Genomic DNA, 18,017 nt, shown 5'->3' on the forward strand with positions numbered 1-18,017 from the left:
TCCTTCCATTCCTTTCTCCCTCTTGTACTTAGTTAACTTCCCCTTAAATGCATCTATTCTATTCGCCTCAACTATTCCTTGTGGTAGCGAGCTCTACATTCTAACCAGTCCCTGGGTAACTCAGTCTCTCCTGAACTGCTTATTGGATTTGTTGGTCATTATCTTATATTTATGACCACTAGTTTTGTCCCCCCACTCCACCACAAGTGAAAAAAGGAGAGAAAAGAGCCCCAGCCTGTTCAGCCTCTCCTGATAAGTATATCCTCTCAGTTCTGGTATTATCATTGTAAATCTGTTTTGAACTCAGTCCAGTGCCTCGAAACCCTTGTTATTAATGGAGATCACAACTGTGCACAACACTCCAAGAGTGGACTAACCACTGGTTATAAATCTCTGGTCAGGCCTCAGCTGTCCAATTGTCTCCAATTCTGGGCATCACACTTTAGGAAGTATTTCAAGGCTTTGGAGAGGGTGCAGAGGAGATTTAGTAGAATGTTCCCAGGGATGAGCGACCAGGCTGCTGGTTTTACTCTCAGTCTGAAGTACAATTCCCTGTTTTTCTCTTCCTTACAGTGAACTTAGTGACGATTGTGATCCTGTCTGGAGGAAGGTGCGGTCTCTCCAAATGTGTCACCCGTTACCTGGTGTCCATGGCAGCGGCGGATCTACTGGTCGTTATCACTGATCTGATATTCAGGCAAATTCCTATTCTTTATTGGACTCAGTTTCAGTTCATATGGGACTTTAAAGTGTGTAATATCCACGCCGTCCTGCTTTACGCAGCCACAGACTGTTCAGTCTGGTTCACAGTCACTTTCACCTTTGATCGATTTGTGGCGATTTGTTGCCAGAAGCTGAAAACAAAATATTGCACCGAGAAAACGGCGGCTGTGGTTCTGGGAACAGTGAGTGTGCTGTTCTGTGTGAAGAACACTTTCTGGTACTTTATGCTTGGAGGTGAATATTGGATGAGTAATTCTCCCTGGTTTTGTTTTGCATCACATTATGTTCGTTATTCACAGGTGTGGACAGTAATTGTATTCCTTCATTATATTGTAACCCCATTTGTTCCATTTGTTCTGATTCTGCTCCTCAATGCTTTAACCGTCAGACACATTTTAGTGTCGAGCAGAGTCCGCAGGAGACTCCGGGCCCACAGCAGTGGGGAGAGTCCCAGTGACCCAGAGATGGAGAAGAGAAGGAAATCCATCATTTTACTGTTTGTTATATCGGGGAATTTTATCCTGTTATGGGCGGTGTTTCTGTTGTATTTTGTATGGAACCGATTGTATGTGTTAGACTTTATTCCTGTGTCTCTTTCTGAATTTGTACAAGAACTGGGATTTATGCTCCAGCTCCTGAGTTGCTGCACCAACACGTGTATTTATGCCGTGACCCAGACTAAATTCAGAGAGGAGTTGAAGAATGTGGTGAAATATCCCTTGACTGGAATTGTTAAATTCATTAAATAATGAGAAGACTTTCCATCATCACAAGGTGTTGGTCTGGTGTTCTGCCCAATCCCCTCATCTCTGTGATACAAACACAGTGAGGCCAGTTTTCATCTTTCACCGCCCTGATTTAGTGACTAACAGGGACGGTCGAGGTGGGGAAGTCCGCGGAGATCAGTCCCGCTTGATTCCTGCTCGTTTTTAGCCCCGTTCAGTCCTCTGGTGCGGCCTGGGGCGGGTGGATGAAGCTCCCGTCCGCCAGGCTCTTGTTTCATGTGTTCACACAAACGCGGCGGGGCGGGGCACACATGCAGCCCATGGAGTGAGGACCAGAGAATCATCTTTTAATTATAATTTTACGTTTCCATTCGAACAGAAATCGGCCATTCAGCCCGTTAAACCTTTTCCTCCATTCAATTAGATCAGGGCTGACCTGTATCTAACCTCCATTTCCCCCCTTGGATTTGTAACCATTCATACCCTGACCGAGCAAAGATCTATCAATCTCAGTTTTGAAATTTTCCACTCACCCCAGCGTCAACAGCTTTTTGGAGGAGAGGGTTCCAGATTTCCACTGCCCTTTGTGTGAAGAAATGCTTTCTGACATCACCCTTGAACGGACTACCACAAATTTTAAGGTTATGCCCATTTCTTCTGGACTCCCCCACCAGAGGAAATAGTTTCTCCCCATCTACCCCATCAAATCCTTCAATCATCTTAAACACCTTAATGAGATCAGCCTTTAATCTTCTATACTTCAGGGAATGCAAGCCTAGTCTGTGCAGTCTGTCCTCGTAACTTAACCTTTTTAGCCCCGGTATCATTCTGGTGAATCTGTGCTGTCCCCCCTCCAAGGCCCATATATCCTTCCTGAGGTGCGCTGCCCAGAACTGAATGGAGTCTCGAGATGGGGTCTAACCAGAGCTCAGCACAGCTGGAACATAAATTCCACCCTTTTGTTTTCCACCCCCTGAAATAAAGGCCAACGTTCCATTAGCTTTTCGATTATTTTGTTGTACCTGTCCATTAGCATTTACTGATTTCTGGACTTGGACCCCACAATCTCTCTGCTCTTCCACAGTTGTGAACATCTCAGTATTTAGATACCCTGATCTATCTTTCTTCGGTCGAAAGTGGATGACCTCACACTTTCCCACATTGAACTCCATCTGCCGCAGTTTTGCCCATTCATTTAATCTTTCAACGTCCCTTTGCAACTATCTGCTCCCATCTACAATATTCATTGTGCTTCCTAACTTACTGTCGTCAGCGAGCTTGGATACACGGCTCTCTAATCCTTCATCCAAGTCATTTATGAACATAGTGAAAAGCTGAGGCCCCAGTACAGATCCCTGGGGACACCACTAGTCACATCCTGCTGATTTGAGTCCATACCCATTATCCCCACTCTCTGTCTCCTACCTCATAACCAATTCCCTGTCCAAGTCAATAGATTGCCTCCAATTCCATGCACTCTCGATTTTGTGAACAGACTCTTATGTGGAACCTTGTCGAATGTCATCTGGAAGTTCATATAAATAACATCCATTGACACTCCTAATCTACCACATTAATTAGCTCCTCATAAAAATCAACTAGCTTCGTTAGACATGGTAGCAGGACAGGTAGATAAGGTGGTTAAGAAGGCAGATGGAATGCTTTCCTTTATTAGCTGAGGCATGGAACATAAAAGCAGGGATGTTATGCTGGAACTGTATAAAACACTAGTTCGGCCACAGCTTGAGTACTGCGCACAGTTCCGGTCACCACATTACAGGAAGGATGCAATTGCACGAGAGAGGGTGCAGAGGAGATTTACGAGGATGTTGCCAGGACTGGAGAATTTTAGCTGTGATGACAGATTGGATAGTCTGTGGTTGCTTTCCTTGGAACAGAGGAGGCTGAGGGATGATTTGATTGAGGTGTACAAAATTATGCAGGGCCTAGGTAGAGTGGATCAGAAGGACCTATTTCCCTGAGCAGAGGGATCAATAACCAGGGGGCATAGATTTAAAGTGATTGGTAGAAGGATTAGAGCGAAAATGAGGAAAATATTTTCACCCAGAGGGCGGTGGGGGCCTGGAACTCACTGCCTGAGAGGGTGGTAGAGGTAGAAACCCTTCACTCATGTAAAAAAATAACTGGATGTGCACCTGAAAAGCTGTGACCTGCAGGGCTACGGACCAAATGCAGGAAAGCGGGATTGGGCTGGGTGGCTCGTTTCTCAGCAGGCGCGGACACGTTGGGCCGAATGGCCTCCTTCTCTGCCGTAAATTTTCTATAATTCTATGATTCTAAGAGGTCCAGGATCAATTTATAGCTTATTGAGTAAGACTTGTCACTGTCCCGGAAACTCCCTGTCCCTCAGTATCTGTGTCCGGGGAGAAGCTGATGGATTTGTGTGACCTTCTTCAGGTGAATCTTTGTGCTCATCGAGGTGATGGATGTCAGAGCCTGGAAATGGGACATTTAATCAGTCAGAGCACCTCTTGTCAGTGTCCGGGACTCCCAGGTCAGGCACAGAGCAATTAACATACAACAACAACAACTTACATTTATATAGCGCCTTTAACACAATAAAAGGTCCCAACGCGTTTCACAGGAGCGATAATCAAACAAAATTTGACACTGAGCCACATAAGGAGATATGAGGACAGGTGACCAAAAGCTTGGTCAAAGAGGTAAGATTTATTGAGCGTCTTAAAGGAGGAGAGAGAGGCGGAGAGGCGGAGAGGTTTAGGGAGGGAATTCCAGAGCTGAGGGCCGAGGCAGCTGAAGGCACGGCCGCCAATGGTGGAGTGATTTAGGAGAAAGGCAGAAATCTCGGAGGGTTGTGGGGCTGGAGGAGGATACAGAGATAGGGAGGGGCGAGACCATGGAAGAATTTGGAAACAAGGATGAGAATTTCAAAATCGAGGTGTTCCCAGACCGACCAAAAGCAAGCACAGGGGTGACGGATGTGCAGGACTTGGTGCGAGTTGGAATACGGGGAGCAGAGTTTTGTATGAGCTCAAGTTTATGGAGGGTGGAAGATGAGAGGCCGGCCAGGAGAGCATTGGAGAAGTCAAGTCGGCTGGAGATGCGCAATGTTACAGTGGTGGAAGTAGGCGGTCTTGGTGATGGAGAGGATATGTGAGCAAATCTCTCTCTACACTGTCCCGTCAAACACTCCCAGGGCAGGTACAGCACGGGTTAGATTCAGAATAAAGCTCCTTCTACACTGTCCAATAAAACATTCCCAGGGCAACGACAGCACGGTTTACATTTTTTTTTCGTTCATGGGATGTGGGCGTGGCGGGCAAGGCCAGCGTTTATTGCCCATCCCTGATTGCCCTTGAGAAGGTGGTGGTGAGCCGCCTCCTTGAACCGCTGCAGTCCGTCTGGTGAAGGTTCTCCCACAGTGCTATTTGGTTGTGAGTTACAGGATTTTGACCCAGCGACGATGAAGGAACGGCGATATATTTCCAAGTCGGGATGGTGTGTGACTTGGAGGGGAACATGGAGGTGGTGTTGTTCCCATGTGCCTGCTGCTCTTGTCCTTCTGGGTGGAAGAGGTCGCGGGTTTGGGAGGTGCTGTCGAAGAAGCCTTGGCGAGTTGCTGCAGTGCATCCTGGGGATGGTACATACTGCAGCCACGGTGCGCCGGTGGTGAAGGAAGTGAATGTTTAGGGTGGTGGATGGGGTGCCAATCAAGCGGGCTGCTTTGTCCTGGATGGTGTCGAGCTTCTTGAGTGTTGTTGGAGCTGCACTCATCCAGGCAAGTGGAGAGTATTCCATCACACTGCTGAATTGTGCTTTGTTGATGGTGGAAAGGCTTTGGGGAGTCAGGAGGTGAGTCACTCGCTGCAGAATACCCAGCCTCTGACCTGCTCTTGTAGCCACAGTATTTATATGGCTGATCCAGTTAGTTTCTGGTCAATGGTGACCCCCAGGATGTTGATGGTGGGGGATTCGGCGATGGTAATGCCGTTGAATGTTAAGGGGAGGTGGTTAGACTCTCTGTTGTTGAAGATGGTCATTGCCTGGCACTTGTCTGGCGCGAATGTTACTTGCCACTTATGAGCCCAAGCCTGGATGTTGTCCAGGGCTTGCTGCATGCGGGCTCGGACTGCTTCATTATCTGAGGGGTTGCGAATGAAACTGAACACTGTGCAATCATCAGCGAACATCCCCAATTCTGACCTCATGATGGACTGTAGGGGAATCAAGGGATATGGGGATCGGGCGGGAAAGTGGAGTTGAGGTCGAAGATCAGCCATGATCATATTGAATGGCGGAGCAAGCACGAGGGGCCGAATGGCCTACTCCTGCTGCTATTTCTTATGTTCTTATCTTCTTATACAAAATCACAGATGGTGTAATGAATGTTGATTTCAGACAGTAAGGATGGAGGGAGGAGGGAGAGTGTGCAGAATGGGGAATTTACAGATTAGGAGGGACAGGAGGGGACAGAATATTCTACAGAAAGACCAACAACTTGTATTTATACAGAGCATTTAATGAAGTAAAACATCCCAAGGTGCTTCACAGGAGTGAAATCAAATAAAATGTGACAGTAGAATTTGAAACTGGAGACAAGAAACTAGAATTGTCTGTTCTGAAATTCTATCCTGTAATTAAAGTAGGAACTTTGGTAAACTCCTTTTACAGGATATTAGAAGGGGAGGATTTACAGATGGGAAACTCAAACCAAACATCACGTCAAGGTCTGACAGTCACTCGATTCATCAGGACCTGAATATCATCGGCCTTTGGATATAGAAGGAAAAATCACCAATCACAGCGGTGACTAACTGGTCACGTGTTCTGTGTGTGAACATCCTTTCAGCCAATCGTCTATCCCGTGAGACACAAACACAGATGTGCCGGGAATCAACAGTGCAAATGTGGGGACTGTGGGAAGGGATTCATTTGCTGGAAACTCATCGACCCAGTCACACGGGGAGAGGCCGTTCGCCAGCTGAGTGTTGGAATGGATTCACTCGCTCATCTCACCTACTGCCACACCAGAATCTTCGTAATGGGGAGAATCCGTTCACCAGCTCTGTGTGGAAAGGGATTCACTCGATCATCCCATTTACTGACACACCGGCACAGTCTCACCGGAGAGAGACCGGTTAGAGAAAAAGTACCAGGTAAACTAATGGGTCCAAAGGCTGACAAGTCCCCTGGACCTGATGGCTTGCATCCAAGGGTCTTAAAGGAAGTGGCTGCAGAGATAGTGGATGCATTGGTTGTAATCTTCCAGAATTCACTCGATTCTGGAAAGGTCCCAGCGGATTGGAAAACCGCAAACATAACACCCCTATTCAAGAAGGGAGTGAGACAGAGAGCAGGTAACTATAGACCAGTTAGCCTAACATCTGTCATTGGGGGAAATGCTAGAATCCATTATTAAGGAAGTAGTAGCAGGACATTTGGAGACTCATAATACAATGAAGGAGAGTCAACATGGTTTTATGAAGGGGAAAACATGTCTGACAATTGATGAGAGTTCTTTGAGAATGTAACGAGCAGGGTGGATAAAGGGGAATCAATGGATGCAGTATATTTGGATTTCCAAAAGGCATTCGGTAAGGTGCCACATAAAAGATTACTGCACAAGAGAAGAGCTCATGGTGTTGGGGGTAATATACTGGCATGGATAGAGGATTGGCTAATTAACAGAAAACAAAGAGTCGGGATAAAAGTGTCATTTTCAAAATGGCAATCTGTAACTAGTGGGGTGCCGCAGGGCTCAGTGCTGAGGCCTCAACTATTTACAATATATATCAATGACTTCAATGAAGGAACAGAGTGTCTTGTGGCCAAATTTGCTGATGATACAAAGATAGGTGGAAAAGCAAGTTGAGATAAGGACACAAAGTGTCTGCAAAGGGATATTGACGGGTTAAGTGAAGGGGCAAAAATTTGGCAGATGGAATATAATGTGGGAAAATGTGAAGTCATCCACTTTGGGAGGAAAAATAAAAAAGCAAAATATTATTTCTATGGAGAAATACTACAGAATGCTACGGTACAGAGGGATCTGGGTGTCCTTGTACATGAAACACAAAAAGTCAACATACAGGTGCAGCATGCAAACAGAATATTGGCCTTTATTTCTAGGGGGATGGAGTATAAAAGCAGGGAAATCATGCTACAACTGTACAGGGTGCTGGTGAGACCACACCTGGAGTACTGCGTACAGTTCTGGTGCCTTTATTTAAGGAAGGACATACTTGCATTGGAGGCAGTTCAGAGAAGGTTCACGAGGTTGATCCCGGGTATGGAAGGGTTGTCTTATGAGGAAAGATTGAACAGGTTGGGTCCATACACATTGCAGTTTAGAAAAATGAGAGGAGATCTTATTGAAACATAAAAGATTCTGAGGGGACTCGACAGGATCGATGCTGAGAGGATGTTACCCCTCAGGGGGAATCTAAAACTCGGGGTCATTGTCTGAGAATAAGGGGTCGCCCGTTTAAGACAGAAATGAGGAGGAATTTCTTCTCCCACAGGGTCGTGATTCTTTGGAAAACTTTACCCCAAAAGCTGTGGAGGCTGAGTCATTGAATACATTCAAGGCTGAGTTAGACAAATTGTTGATCAGCAAAGGAGTCAAAGGATAAGGGGAAAGGGCGGGAAAGTGGAGTTGAGGTAAAAATCAGATCAGCCATGATCGCATTAAATGGTGGAGCAGGCTCGAGGGGCCGAATGGCCCACTGCTGCTCCTATCTCTTATGATCTCCCCGGTGCGCCGTCACGTGATCTCCCCGGTGCCCCGTCATGTGATCTCCCCAGTAGTTACCTGAAGTTGATCTTCCAGTTACAGTGGTGGTGGTGAAAACCTCGAGTTAACCGAGGGAACTTAGACTGGGGAATCTGAGGTTTGTATGAAAGGAGTGAGTAATAAAAAGGAAATTAATAAAAACTGATTGAATAAGAGAAAGAAACATGTGAATTATACTAAAGTGAGCAATAAAAAGTAACTAAAAGAATACAAATTAAACCCATCTGATAATCAATGTTTAATATTAAAATATGAATCAATTATCTCTGGAAATTGATAAATAAATAACCGCAAAGAAAGAATGAAATCTCCAGGACCTGACGGTTTTCCCTCAGGGTATTAAAGGAAACAGGTGGGGAAATTACAGAAACATTAGTCATAGTTTCCCAAAGATCTCTGGACTCGGGAATTGTGCCTTTGGATATGAAAATATCACTCCAATATTTAAGAAAGGAGGAAGAGAGAGAAAAATAAACGACAGATCTGTCAGTTTAACGTCAGGAGTGGGGAAGTTACTGGAATCTATCACCAAAGACAGAATGATTGAGGACTTGAACAAGTCTGAGCTGATCAAAGAGAGTCAGCGTGGATTTGTGAAGGGTGGGTCATGTCTGACTAATCTAGATGAGTTTTTTCAGGTCACTAACAGGCTGGACAGGGAGTGTCGATGGACATTGTCTGTGCGGATTTCCAGAAGGCATTTGATAGGGTTCAGCACAAGAGATTATTCGCAAAAATAAAAGTGCACAAAATTGAAAGTGACCTTGTGACTTGTGTTGGGAGGTGGGAGACAGAGAGTGGGGATAAAGGGAACGTTCTTTGATTGGTGGGATGTGACAAGTGGTGTTCCCCAGGGATCTGGACTGGGGTCTCAGCTTTTCACCATATTTATCAATAACTTGGATGAAGGAAGAGAGAGTTTTATATCCAAGTTTCCAGATGACACTAAGTTAGGAGACACAGTAAGTTGTGTGGATGGGAGCAGGAAGTTACAAAGGGACAGATTAAGTGAGTGGACAAAACTGTGGCAGATGGAGTTCAGTGTGGGGAAGTGTGAGATCATCCACTTTGGATACAAGAAGGAAACATTGGAGTATTTTCTTAAAGTGAGAGACTGGGAACTGTGGAGGAGCAAAGGGATTTGGGTGTCCATGTACACAAATCACTAAAAGCTAGTGCCCAGATACAAAAAGTAATCACAAAGACTAATGGAATGTTGGCCTTTATCTCGAGGGCTGGAATAAAAAGGGGAGGAATTTATGCTTCAGTTCCACAGAGCCTCGATCATAGCCCCTCTGGAGTACATATATCCAGAATATTAAACTCCAGCCCAGTTCTCAGGGTTATTAACATCAGAAACAAACCCCAACTGTCAGAAAGAACGTGGTTCAGTCCTGGATGTGATTAACAGCAGCAATAACAGCAGAATCCAACCCCTGCATCACAGGTGAACTCGCTGGTGTCTCAACAGGTGGGATGACTGAGTGAATCCCTTCCCACACACGGAGCAGGTAAACGGCCTCTCCCCAGTGTGAACTCGCTGGTGTGTCAGCAGGTGGGATGAACAAGTGAATCCCTTCCCACATACGGAGCAGGTAAACGGCCTCTCCCCAGTGTGAACTCGCTGGTGTGTCAGCAGGTGGGATGAACAAGTGAATCCCTTCCCACATACGGAGCAGGTAAACGGCCTCTCCACAGTGTGAACTCGTTCATGTTTCAGCAGATCCCTTGTTAAAATATTCTTCCCGCTCATTCCCCCAGACTGTAAAACCCCGTCCCACACACTCTCCCTCCTCCCTGTGCTGAAATCCAAACCCATCGCACCATCCCCAACATTTCTTCCCTCCACTCCCAGTTTCCTCCCTCCCTCTACTCTGGTCGGGTTCAGTTCTCCACCCCCTGGGAGCAGAGTGAGAGGAAAATAAATGAGGCACAGGGACCCTGAAGCCCCGCCCACTCTTTGTTCACAGTCACAGGGACCCTGAAGCCCCGCCCACTCTTTGTTCACAGTCACAGGGACCCTGAAGCCCCGCCCACTCTTTGTTCACAGTCACTGGGACCCTGAAGCCCCGCCCACTCTTTGTTCACAGGCACAGGGACCCTGAAGCCCCGCCCACTCTTTGTTCACAGTCACTGGGACCCTGAAGCCCCGCCCACTCTTTGTTCCCTGTCACTGGGACCCTGAAGCCCCGCCCACTCTTTGTTCACAGTCACTGGGACCCTGAAGCCCCGCCCACTCTTTGTTCCCTGTCACTGGGACCCTGAAGCCCCGCCCACTCTTTGTTCACAGGCACAGGGACCCTGAAGCCCCGCCCACTCTTTGTTCCCTGTCACTGGGACCCTGAAGCCCCGCCCACTCTTTGTTCACAGTCACTGGGACCCTGAAGCCCCGCCCACTCTTTGTTCCCTGTCACTGGGACCCTGAAGCCCCGCCCACTCTTTGTTCACAGTCACTGGGACCCTTAAGCCCCGCCCACTCTTTGTTCACAGTCACAGGGACCCTGAAGCCCCGCCCACTCTTTGTTCACAGGCACAGGGACCCTGAAGCCCCGCCCACTCTTTGTTCCCAGTCACAGGGACCCTGAAGCCCCGCCCACTCTTTGTTCACAGTCACTGGGACCCTGAAGCCCCGCCCACTCTTTGTTCCCAGTCACAGGGACCCTGAAGCCCCGCCCACTCTTTGTTCACAGTCACTGGGACCCTGAAGCCCCGCCCACTCTTTGTTCACAGTCACTGGGACCCTGAAGCCCCGCCCACTCTTTGTTCACAGTCACTGGGACCCTGAAGCCCCGCCCACTCTTTGTTCCCGGTCACTGGGACCCTGAAGCCCCGCCCACTCTTTGTTCACAGTCACAGGGACCCTGAAGCCCCGCCCACTCTTTGTTCACAGTCACAGGGACCCTGAAGCCCCGCCCACTCTTTGTTCACAGTCACTGGGACCCTGAAGCCCCGCCCACTCTTTGATCCTGGTCACAGTGGCCCTGAAGCCCCGCCCACTCTTTGTTCCCTGTCACTGGGACCCTGAAGCCCCGCCCACTCTTTGTTCCCTGTCACTGGGACCTTGAAGCCCCGCCCACTCTTTGTTCCCGGTCACAGGGACCATGAAGCCCCGCCCACTATTTGTTCCCTGTCACTGGGACCCTGAAGCCCCGCCCACTCTTTGTTCCCGGTCACTGGGACCCTGAAGCCCCGCCCACTCTTTGTTCCCGGTCACAGGGACCCTGAAGCCCCGCCCACTGGGACACTGAAGCCCCGCCCACTCTTTGTTCACAGTCACTGGGACCCTGAAGCCCCGCCCACTCTTTGTTCCTGGTCACAGGGACCCTGAAGCCCCGCCCACTCTTTGTTCACAGTCACTGGAACCCTTAAGCCCCGCCCACTCTTTGTTCCTGGTCACTGGGACCCTGAAACCCCGCCCACTCTTGGTTCCCAGTCACTGGGACCCTGAAGCCCCGCCCACTCTTTGTTCCCAGTCACTGGGACCCTGAAGCCCCGCCCACTCTTTGTTCCCAGTCACTGGGACCCTGAAGCACCGCCCACTCTTTGTTCCTGGTCACTGGGACCCTGAAGCCCCGCCCACCCTTGGTTTCCGGTCACAGGGACCCTGAAGCCCCGCCCACTCTTTGTTCCCTGTCACTGGGACCCTGAAGCCCCGCCCACTCGTTGTTGCTGTCACTGGGACCCTGAAGCCCCGCCCACTCTTTGTTCCCTGTCACTGGGACCCTGAAGCCCCGCCCACTCTTTGTCCACCGTCACAGGGACACTGAAGCCACGCCCACTCTTTGTTCCTGGTCACTGGGACCCTGAAGCCCCGCCCACTCGTTGTTCCCGGTCACAGGGACCCTGAAGCCCCGCCCACTCTTTGTTCCCTGTCACTGGGACCCTGAAGCCCCGCCCACTCTTTGTTCCCTGTCACTGGGACCCTGAAGCCCCGCCCACTCTTTGTTCCCGGTCACAGGGACCCTGAAGCCCCGCCCACTATTTGTTCCCTGTCACTGGGACCCTGAAGCCCCGCCCACTCTTTGTTCCCGGTCACTGGGACCCTGAAGCCCCGCCCACTCTTTGTTCCCGGTCACAGGGACACTGAAGCCCCGCCCACTGGGACCCTGAAGCCCCGCCCACTTTTTGTTCCTGGTCACAGGGACCCTGAAGCCCCGCCCACTCTTTGTTCCCAGTCACTGGAACCCTGAAGCACCGCCCACTCTTTGTTCCTGGTCACTGGGACCCTGAAGCCCCGCCCACTCGTTGTTCCCGGTCACTGGGACCCTGAAACCCCGCCCACTCTTGAGCAAAGATGGCCGCGCATGCGCCGTGAACCCTGAACTCTGACCAAGATGGCGGCCAGCTCCCCGCTCACCCGGGCGGCCGCCGGTCGGGCCTGTCACCGCGGTGTAAACACGGGGCCTGTGGTCTCTTATTCGGGGCCTGAGGCCTACACCGGGTGTTTCTGAAGCTTCCCTGCCCACCCATGGGTCCAATTCCTCCCCCGCGCCCACCGTCTCCGACCGGATCCCGACCCGCCTGTTCCCTCAGTCCGTCTCCACCACTCACACCGCGCATGCTCAGAGCACCGCCCAGTCCCGCGCCTGCGCACTGGGCTCCTGCAGTCACTGATAGGGCACGTTCTGGGCCGCGGGGGATTCTGGGTAAACTCTCCGCCATTGAAGGTCCGAATCGGTGAACAGAAATTTCGTCATCGCATCGAGATTGGGGCCGGAGGGACAATAAACATTAAACAAAATCAATCAATAAATTATACAGAAACCCGAGTGCCCGGGCCCTCAGACAGGGAGCGAAGTTCACCGGTCGCCACTTTTCCTTCACCAACTCGCACCTCAGGCCCCGCCCAGTCTGGTTCAATTGATCAATGTTTTCCAACTGTGTTTTCCAACTCGAGTTCAGGCCTGTCATTCTCAGAGAAACTTCGAGGCCTCGTTTTTTCTGTGTGCTGTGAGGACCGATATCGTTCATCTTGATCTATTTCTAGTGCAATAAGTTTTGCTGAAGCCTTCTTTGTGGAGGCGGGTACAATTTTGTCTTTTAAAATGCATTTGGACAGTTGCATGGGGAAGATGCGTATCGAGGGATATGGGCCAAGTGCAGGCAATTGGGACTAGCTTAGTGGTATAAACTGGGCGACATGGACATGTTGGGCCGAAGGGCCTGTTTCCATGTTGTAAACTTCTATGATTCTATTCTATGAATGTGGCCCAGGCCAAGTGTCAGGAGATCGGATCAGGCCCACCATAGAAAATGAGTTTGACCCCCCTGAGATAGACAATGTGAACCGGATTATCCTCATCCACTGACCCAGCAACTTCATCAAAAAACTGAAGCAAGTTTGTAAGACGTGACCTTCTTTTCCGGAAGCCGTGTTGAGTGTCTCTCACGGACCCTCCCCATTCCCCTCGCAATAAACGCCAACATTCCATTTGCCTTCCTAATCACTTCTTGTATCTGCAGACCAACTTTCTGTAATTCATGTACTACGATACCCAGATCCCTCTGTACCTCAGAATTCTGCAATCTTTCTCCATTTAAATAAAATACTGCTTTTCTATTCCTCCTGCCAAAGTGGACAAGTTCACATTTTCCCACATTATACTCCATCTGCCAAATTTTTGCTCACTCACTTAACATATCTCTATCCCTTTGCAGGCTCCTTATGTCCTCTTCACAACTTATTTTCCGACCTACCTTTGTCTCATTAGCAAATTTAGCAACAATACATTCGCTCCCTTCATCCAAGTCATTGATATCGATTGTAAATATTTAAGCCAGATCTTTACAAAACACTGGTTAGGCTTCAGCTGGAGTATTGTGTTCATTCTGGGCAGCACACTTCAGGAAGGATGTCAAGGCCTGAGAGAGGGTGCAGAGGAGATTTACTGGACTGGTACCAGGGATATAGGATTCAGTTACATGGAGAGACTGGAGAAACTGGAGTTGTTCTCCTTGGAGCAGGGAAGGTTAAGGGGAGATTTAATCGAGGTGTTCAAAGTCATGAAGGGTCTTGATAGACTGAATGGTGAGAAACTGTTTCCAGTGGCAGGAGATCAGTAACCAGAGTACACAGCATTCAGGTAATTGGGAAAAGAACGAGAGGTGAGATGAGGAGAATATTTTGACGCAGCCATTTGTTATGAGCTGGAATACACTGCATGAAAGGGTGGGGGAATCAGAGTCAATTATAATTTTCAAAAGGGAATTGGATAAATACTTGAATAGGATAAATTTGCAGGATAAAGGGCATGAGAATGGGACTAATTGGATAGCTCTTTCCGAAAGCCAACACAGGCATGATGGGCCTAATGGCCTCCTTCTGTGCTTTATCATTCAATGATTCTATGATCAAGGGCCAGACACTGCTTCATCCTTCACTAACAGGGTCCCTATTAACAGTCGCTTCCTTCTGTATTCAGTGCAGTGAATGGAAACCTGTCTATTTTAGTGAGTTCAGCCTTTCTAAAATCTCTCACTATTTTCGAAGATCCATTTGACTCACTTGTTTCATTTTGAAAGACTTCAGATTTTTCTACTGTGTGTCGATGTTTTTGTTTAAAGGTGGAATGACATTTGTTTCAAAATATTCTGTTCTAACCCCCGGCCCAGTTTAAAACCCTCTGCACTACTGACATGGAAGATCGCAAGTCCAATCCTTGATCTCAGCCAAGGCAGCAGTTCAGGGGCTGGAATTGGCCTCAGTACCACTGGGCTAAATAAGAGTAACCCTGCTCTCGAAGGAGATCCAGTGACCTCAACTGGGAAATTTATGGCTGTCGTTTGAGGGCAGGACTGGACTCGACCGTGATGCCTACCACAGTGGATAATCCTGCTGTCACTCACTGTGTGGGCTCATGTATAAATGTTCCCTTACTGTTAGATTATTAACTAAGTCTGGGCTCATTACTCATTACTGAATCTAGTCCACACTCCTTAAAACCTACCTCTTTGACCAAGCTTTTGCTCACCTGTCCTAATATCTCCTTATGTGGTTCAGTGTCAAATTTATTTTGTTAATCACTCCTGTGAAGAGCCTTGGGACGTTTTACTATGTTAACGGCACTGGATAAATTGATCAATAAAACAGGGAACTCTTGGAAACACACTGCAGGTCTTTCTTTATCTGGACAGCAAATCACTGCTGTTGTGTTGAACCAGCAGTTAAGAAATAGGAGCAGGAGTCGGCCATATGGCCCCTCGAGCCTGCTCCACCATTCAATAAGATCATGGCTGATCTTCTGCCTCATTTAACATGTATCCAGAATATTAAACTCCAGCCCAGTTATCGGGGTTATTAACATCAGAAACAAACCTCAACTGTCAGAATGAACATGGTTCAGTCCTGGATGTGATTAACAGCAGCAATAACAGCAGAATCCAACCCCGGAAGTCACAGGTGAACTCGCTGGTGTCTCCGCAGGTTGGATGAATGAGTGAATCCCTTCCCACACACGGAGCAGGTGAACGGCCTCTCCCCAGTGTGAACTGGCTGGTGTGTCAGAAGGTGGGATGAACGAGTGAATCCCTTCCCACACACGGAGCAGGTGAACGGCCTCTCCTCAGTGTGAGTGCGTCGATGATGTGTCAGCAGTTCCCATTTGCTCTTAAAGCTCTTCCCACAGTCAGAACATTTAAAAGGTCTCTTATCAGTGTGAACAAGTTGGTGTGTCAGTAGGTGCTGTGACTGAATGAATCCCTTTCCACACACGGAGCAGGTGAACGGTCTCTCCCCAGTGTGAGCACGCTGGTGGGCAATGAGAGTGGATGACTGCCTGAACCTCTTCCCGCAGTGAGAGTAACTGAACGGTCTCTCGTCAGTGTGAATTCGCTGGTGTCGAATCAGTCCCTCCGAGCTTTTAAACCTGTTCCCACAGTCAGAGCATTTAAAAGGTCTCTCCGCAGTGTGAATAAGCTGGTGTGTTCGGAGGGCGGATGACTGAGTGAATCCCTTCCCACACAGAGAGCAAGTGAACGGCCTCTCCCCGGTGTGACTGTGGTGATGAGTTTCCAGCTGGGACGGATAATTGAATCCCTTCCCACACACGGAGCAGGTGAACGGCCTCTCCCCGGTGTGACTGCGTCGATGAGTTTCCAGCTGGGATGGGTAATTGAATCCCTTCCCACAGTCCCCACATTTCCACTGTATCTCCATGGTCCGGGTGTCCTTGTGTCTCTCCAGGTTGGACGATCAGTTGAAGCCTCGTCCACACACAGAACACGTGGACGGTTTCTCCCCGCTGTGAACGGTGTGATGTTTTTTCAGGCTGTGTAACTGGTTAAAGCTCTTTCCACAGTCAGTGCACTGGAACACTCTCACTCGGGTCTGAGAGTTTCGGTGATTTTCCAGTCACACTGATGTTTGAAATCTTCTCCCACAGACAGAACAGACAAACATTTCTCCTTCCACATTCAAAGGCTGATGATTTTCAGGTCCTGATGAATCGAGTGACTCTGTCAGATCTTGACGTGATGTTTGGTTTGAGTTTCCCGTCTGCAAATCCTCCCCTTCTAATCCCCTGTAAAAGGAGTTTACAAAAGTCATCACTGTAAATACAGGATAGAAATTCAGAACAGACAATTCTAGTTTTTCTGGATCATTTTTTCATCTTTTGAGCCTCAAAAGCTGTAAATCACCGTCCCACACACTCTCCCTCCTCCCTGTGCTGAAATCTGAACCCATTGCACCATCTCCAACATTTTTTCCTCTGCTCTGCTGGGTTCAGTTCCACACCCACTGGTTCCCCTCTCTCTCCTCCCCTGAAGGTGCTGACTCTGACTGGGTTCAGTTCCACACTCACTGGTTCCTCTCTCTCTCCTCCCCTGAAGGTGCTGACTGTCCTTCCCATATCCTAACTCGCACCAAGTCCCATTCACCATCACCCTTGTGCTCACTGACCTACAGTGACTCCCGGTCCAGCAACGCCTCATATTTAAATTCCTCATCCTTGTGTCCAAATCCATCCATGGCCCTCGCCCCTCCCAATCTCTGTAACCTCCTCCATGGCCCTCGCCCCTCCCCTATCTCTGTAACCTTCTCCAGCCCTCCGACCCTCCCCTATCTCTGTAACCTCCTCCAGCCCTCCGACCCTCCCCTATCTCTATCACCTCCTCCAGCCCTCCGACCCTCCCCTATCTCTGTAACCTCTTCCAGCCCTCCCCTATCTCTGTAACCTTCTCCAGCCCTCCGCCCCTCCCCTATCTCTGTAACCTCCTCCAGCCCTCGTCCCTCCCTTTCTCTGTCACCTCCTCCAGCCCTCCGACCCTCCCCTATCTCTGTCACCTCCTCCGACCCTCCCAGATCTCTGCTCTCCCCCAATTCCGGCCTCTTGCTCCTCCCCCATTCCCTTCGCCCCACCATTGGGGGCCGTGCCTTCAGCTGTCTAAGCCCCAAGCTCTGGAATTCCCTCCCTGAACCTCTCCCCCTCTCTCTCCTCCTTCAATCCCCCCTCTTTGACCCAGCTTTCGGTGCCCTGTCCTAATCTCTCCTCATTCCTCTCTTCCCGCTCCTGTGAACCCTCTTGACCCATTTTGCTCCGTTAAAGGCGCGATAGAAATGCAAGTTGTTGTTGACTGTGCGGGTTCAGTTCGAGCGGAGATTGGGTCGGGCCCGATCCCGGGAAGCGGCGGGTAGTGGAGGGGGGATGATGCCGCCTGTTTTCTCTCGGGTCCTGGGCCCTACACTCGGTGTTTCTGGGCCCTGTGATCCCCGCCCTTTATTAACCCGCTCTCTCCACACCTCCTCTGACCTGCTCGAACCGCGCTCTCTGCCTCAGACCCTTCGGGCCGCGCAT

General features: G+C 49.3%; 1 protein-coding gene across 1 annotated transcript in view; it reads right to left on the bottom strand.

The window, feature by feature from the left end:
• LOC137315776 (zinc finger protein 84-like) overlaps nt 1-18,017 on the bottom strand; it is a 142,039-nt gene extending 124,022 nt beyond the window's left edge. The window contains exons 1-4 of the mRNA XM_067980265.1: nt 17,973-18,017; nt 16,439-16,528; nt 15,906-16,366; nt 9,669-9,950 (exon numbers count right to left, since the gene is read on the bottom strand). Of these exons, the coding sequence (XP_067836366.1) occupies nt 9,669-9,950; nt 15,906-16,366; nt 16,439-16,528; nt 17,973-18,017 (878 nt within the window). The remainder of the gene's footprint in view (nt 1-9,668; nt 9,951-15,905; nt 16,367-16,438; nt 16,529-17,972) is intronic.

This window comes from Heptranchias perlo, unplaced genomic scaffold (assembly GCF_035084215.1).
Source record: "Heptranchias perlo isolate sHepPer1 unplaced genomic scaffold, sHepPer1.hap1 HAP1_SCAFFOLD_56, whole genome shotgun sequence".
NCBI classification, from domain to species: Eukaryota; Metazoa; Chordata; class Chondrichthyes; order Hexanchiformes; family Hexanchidae; genus Heptranchias; species Heptranchias perlo.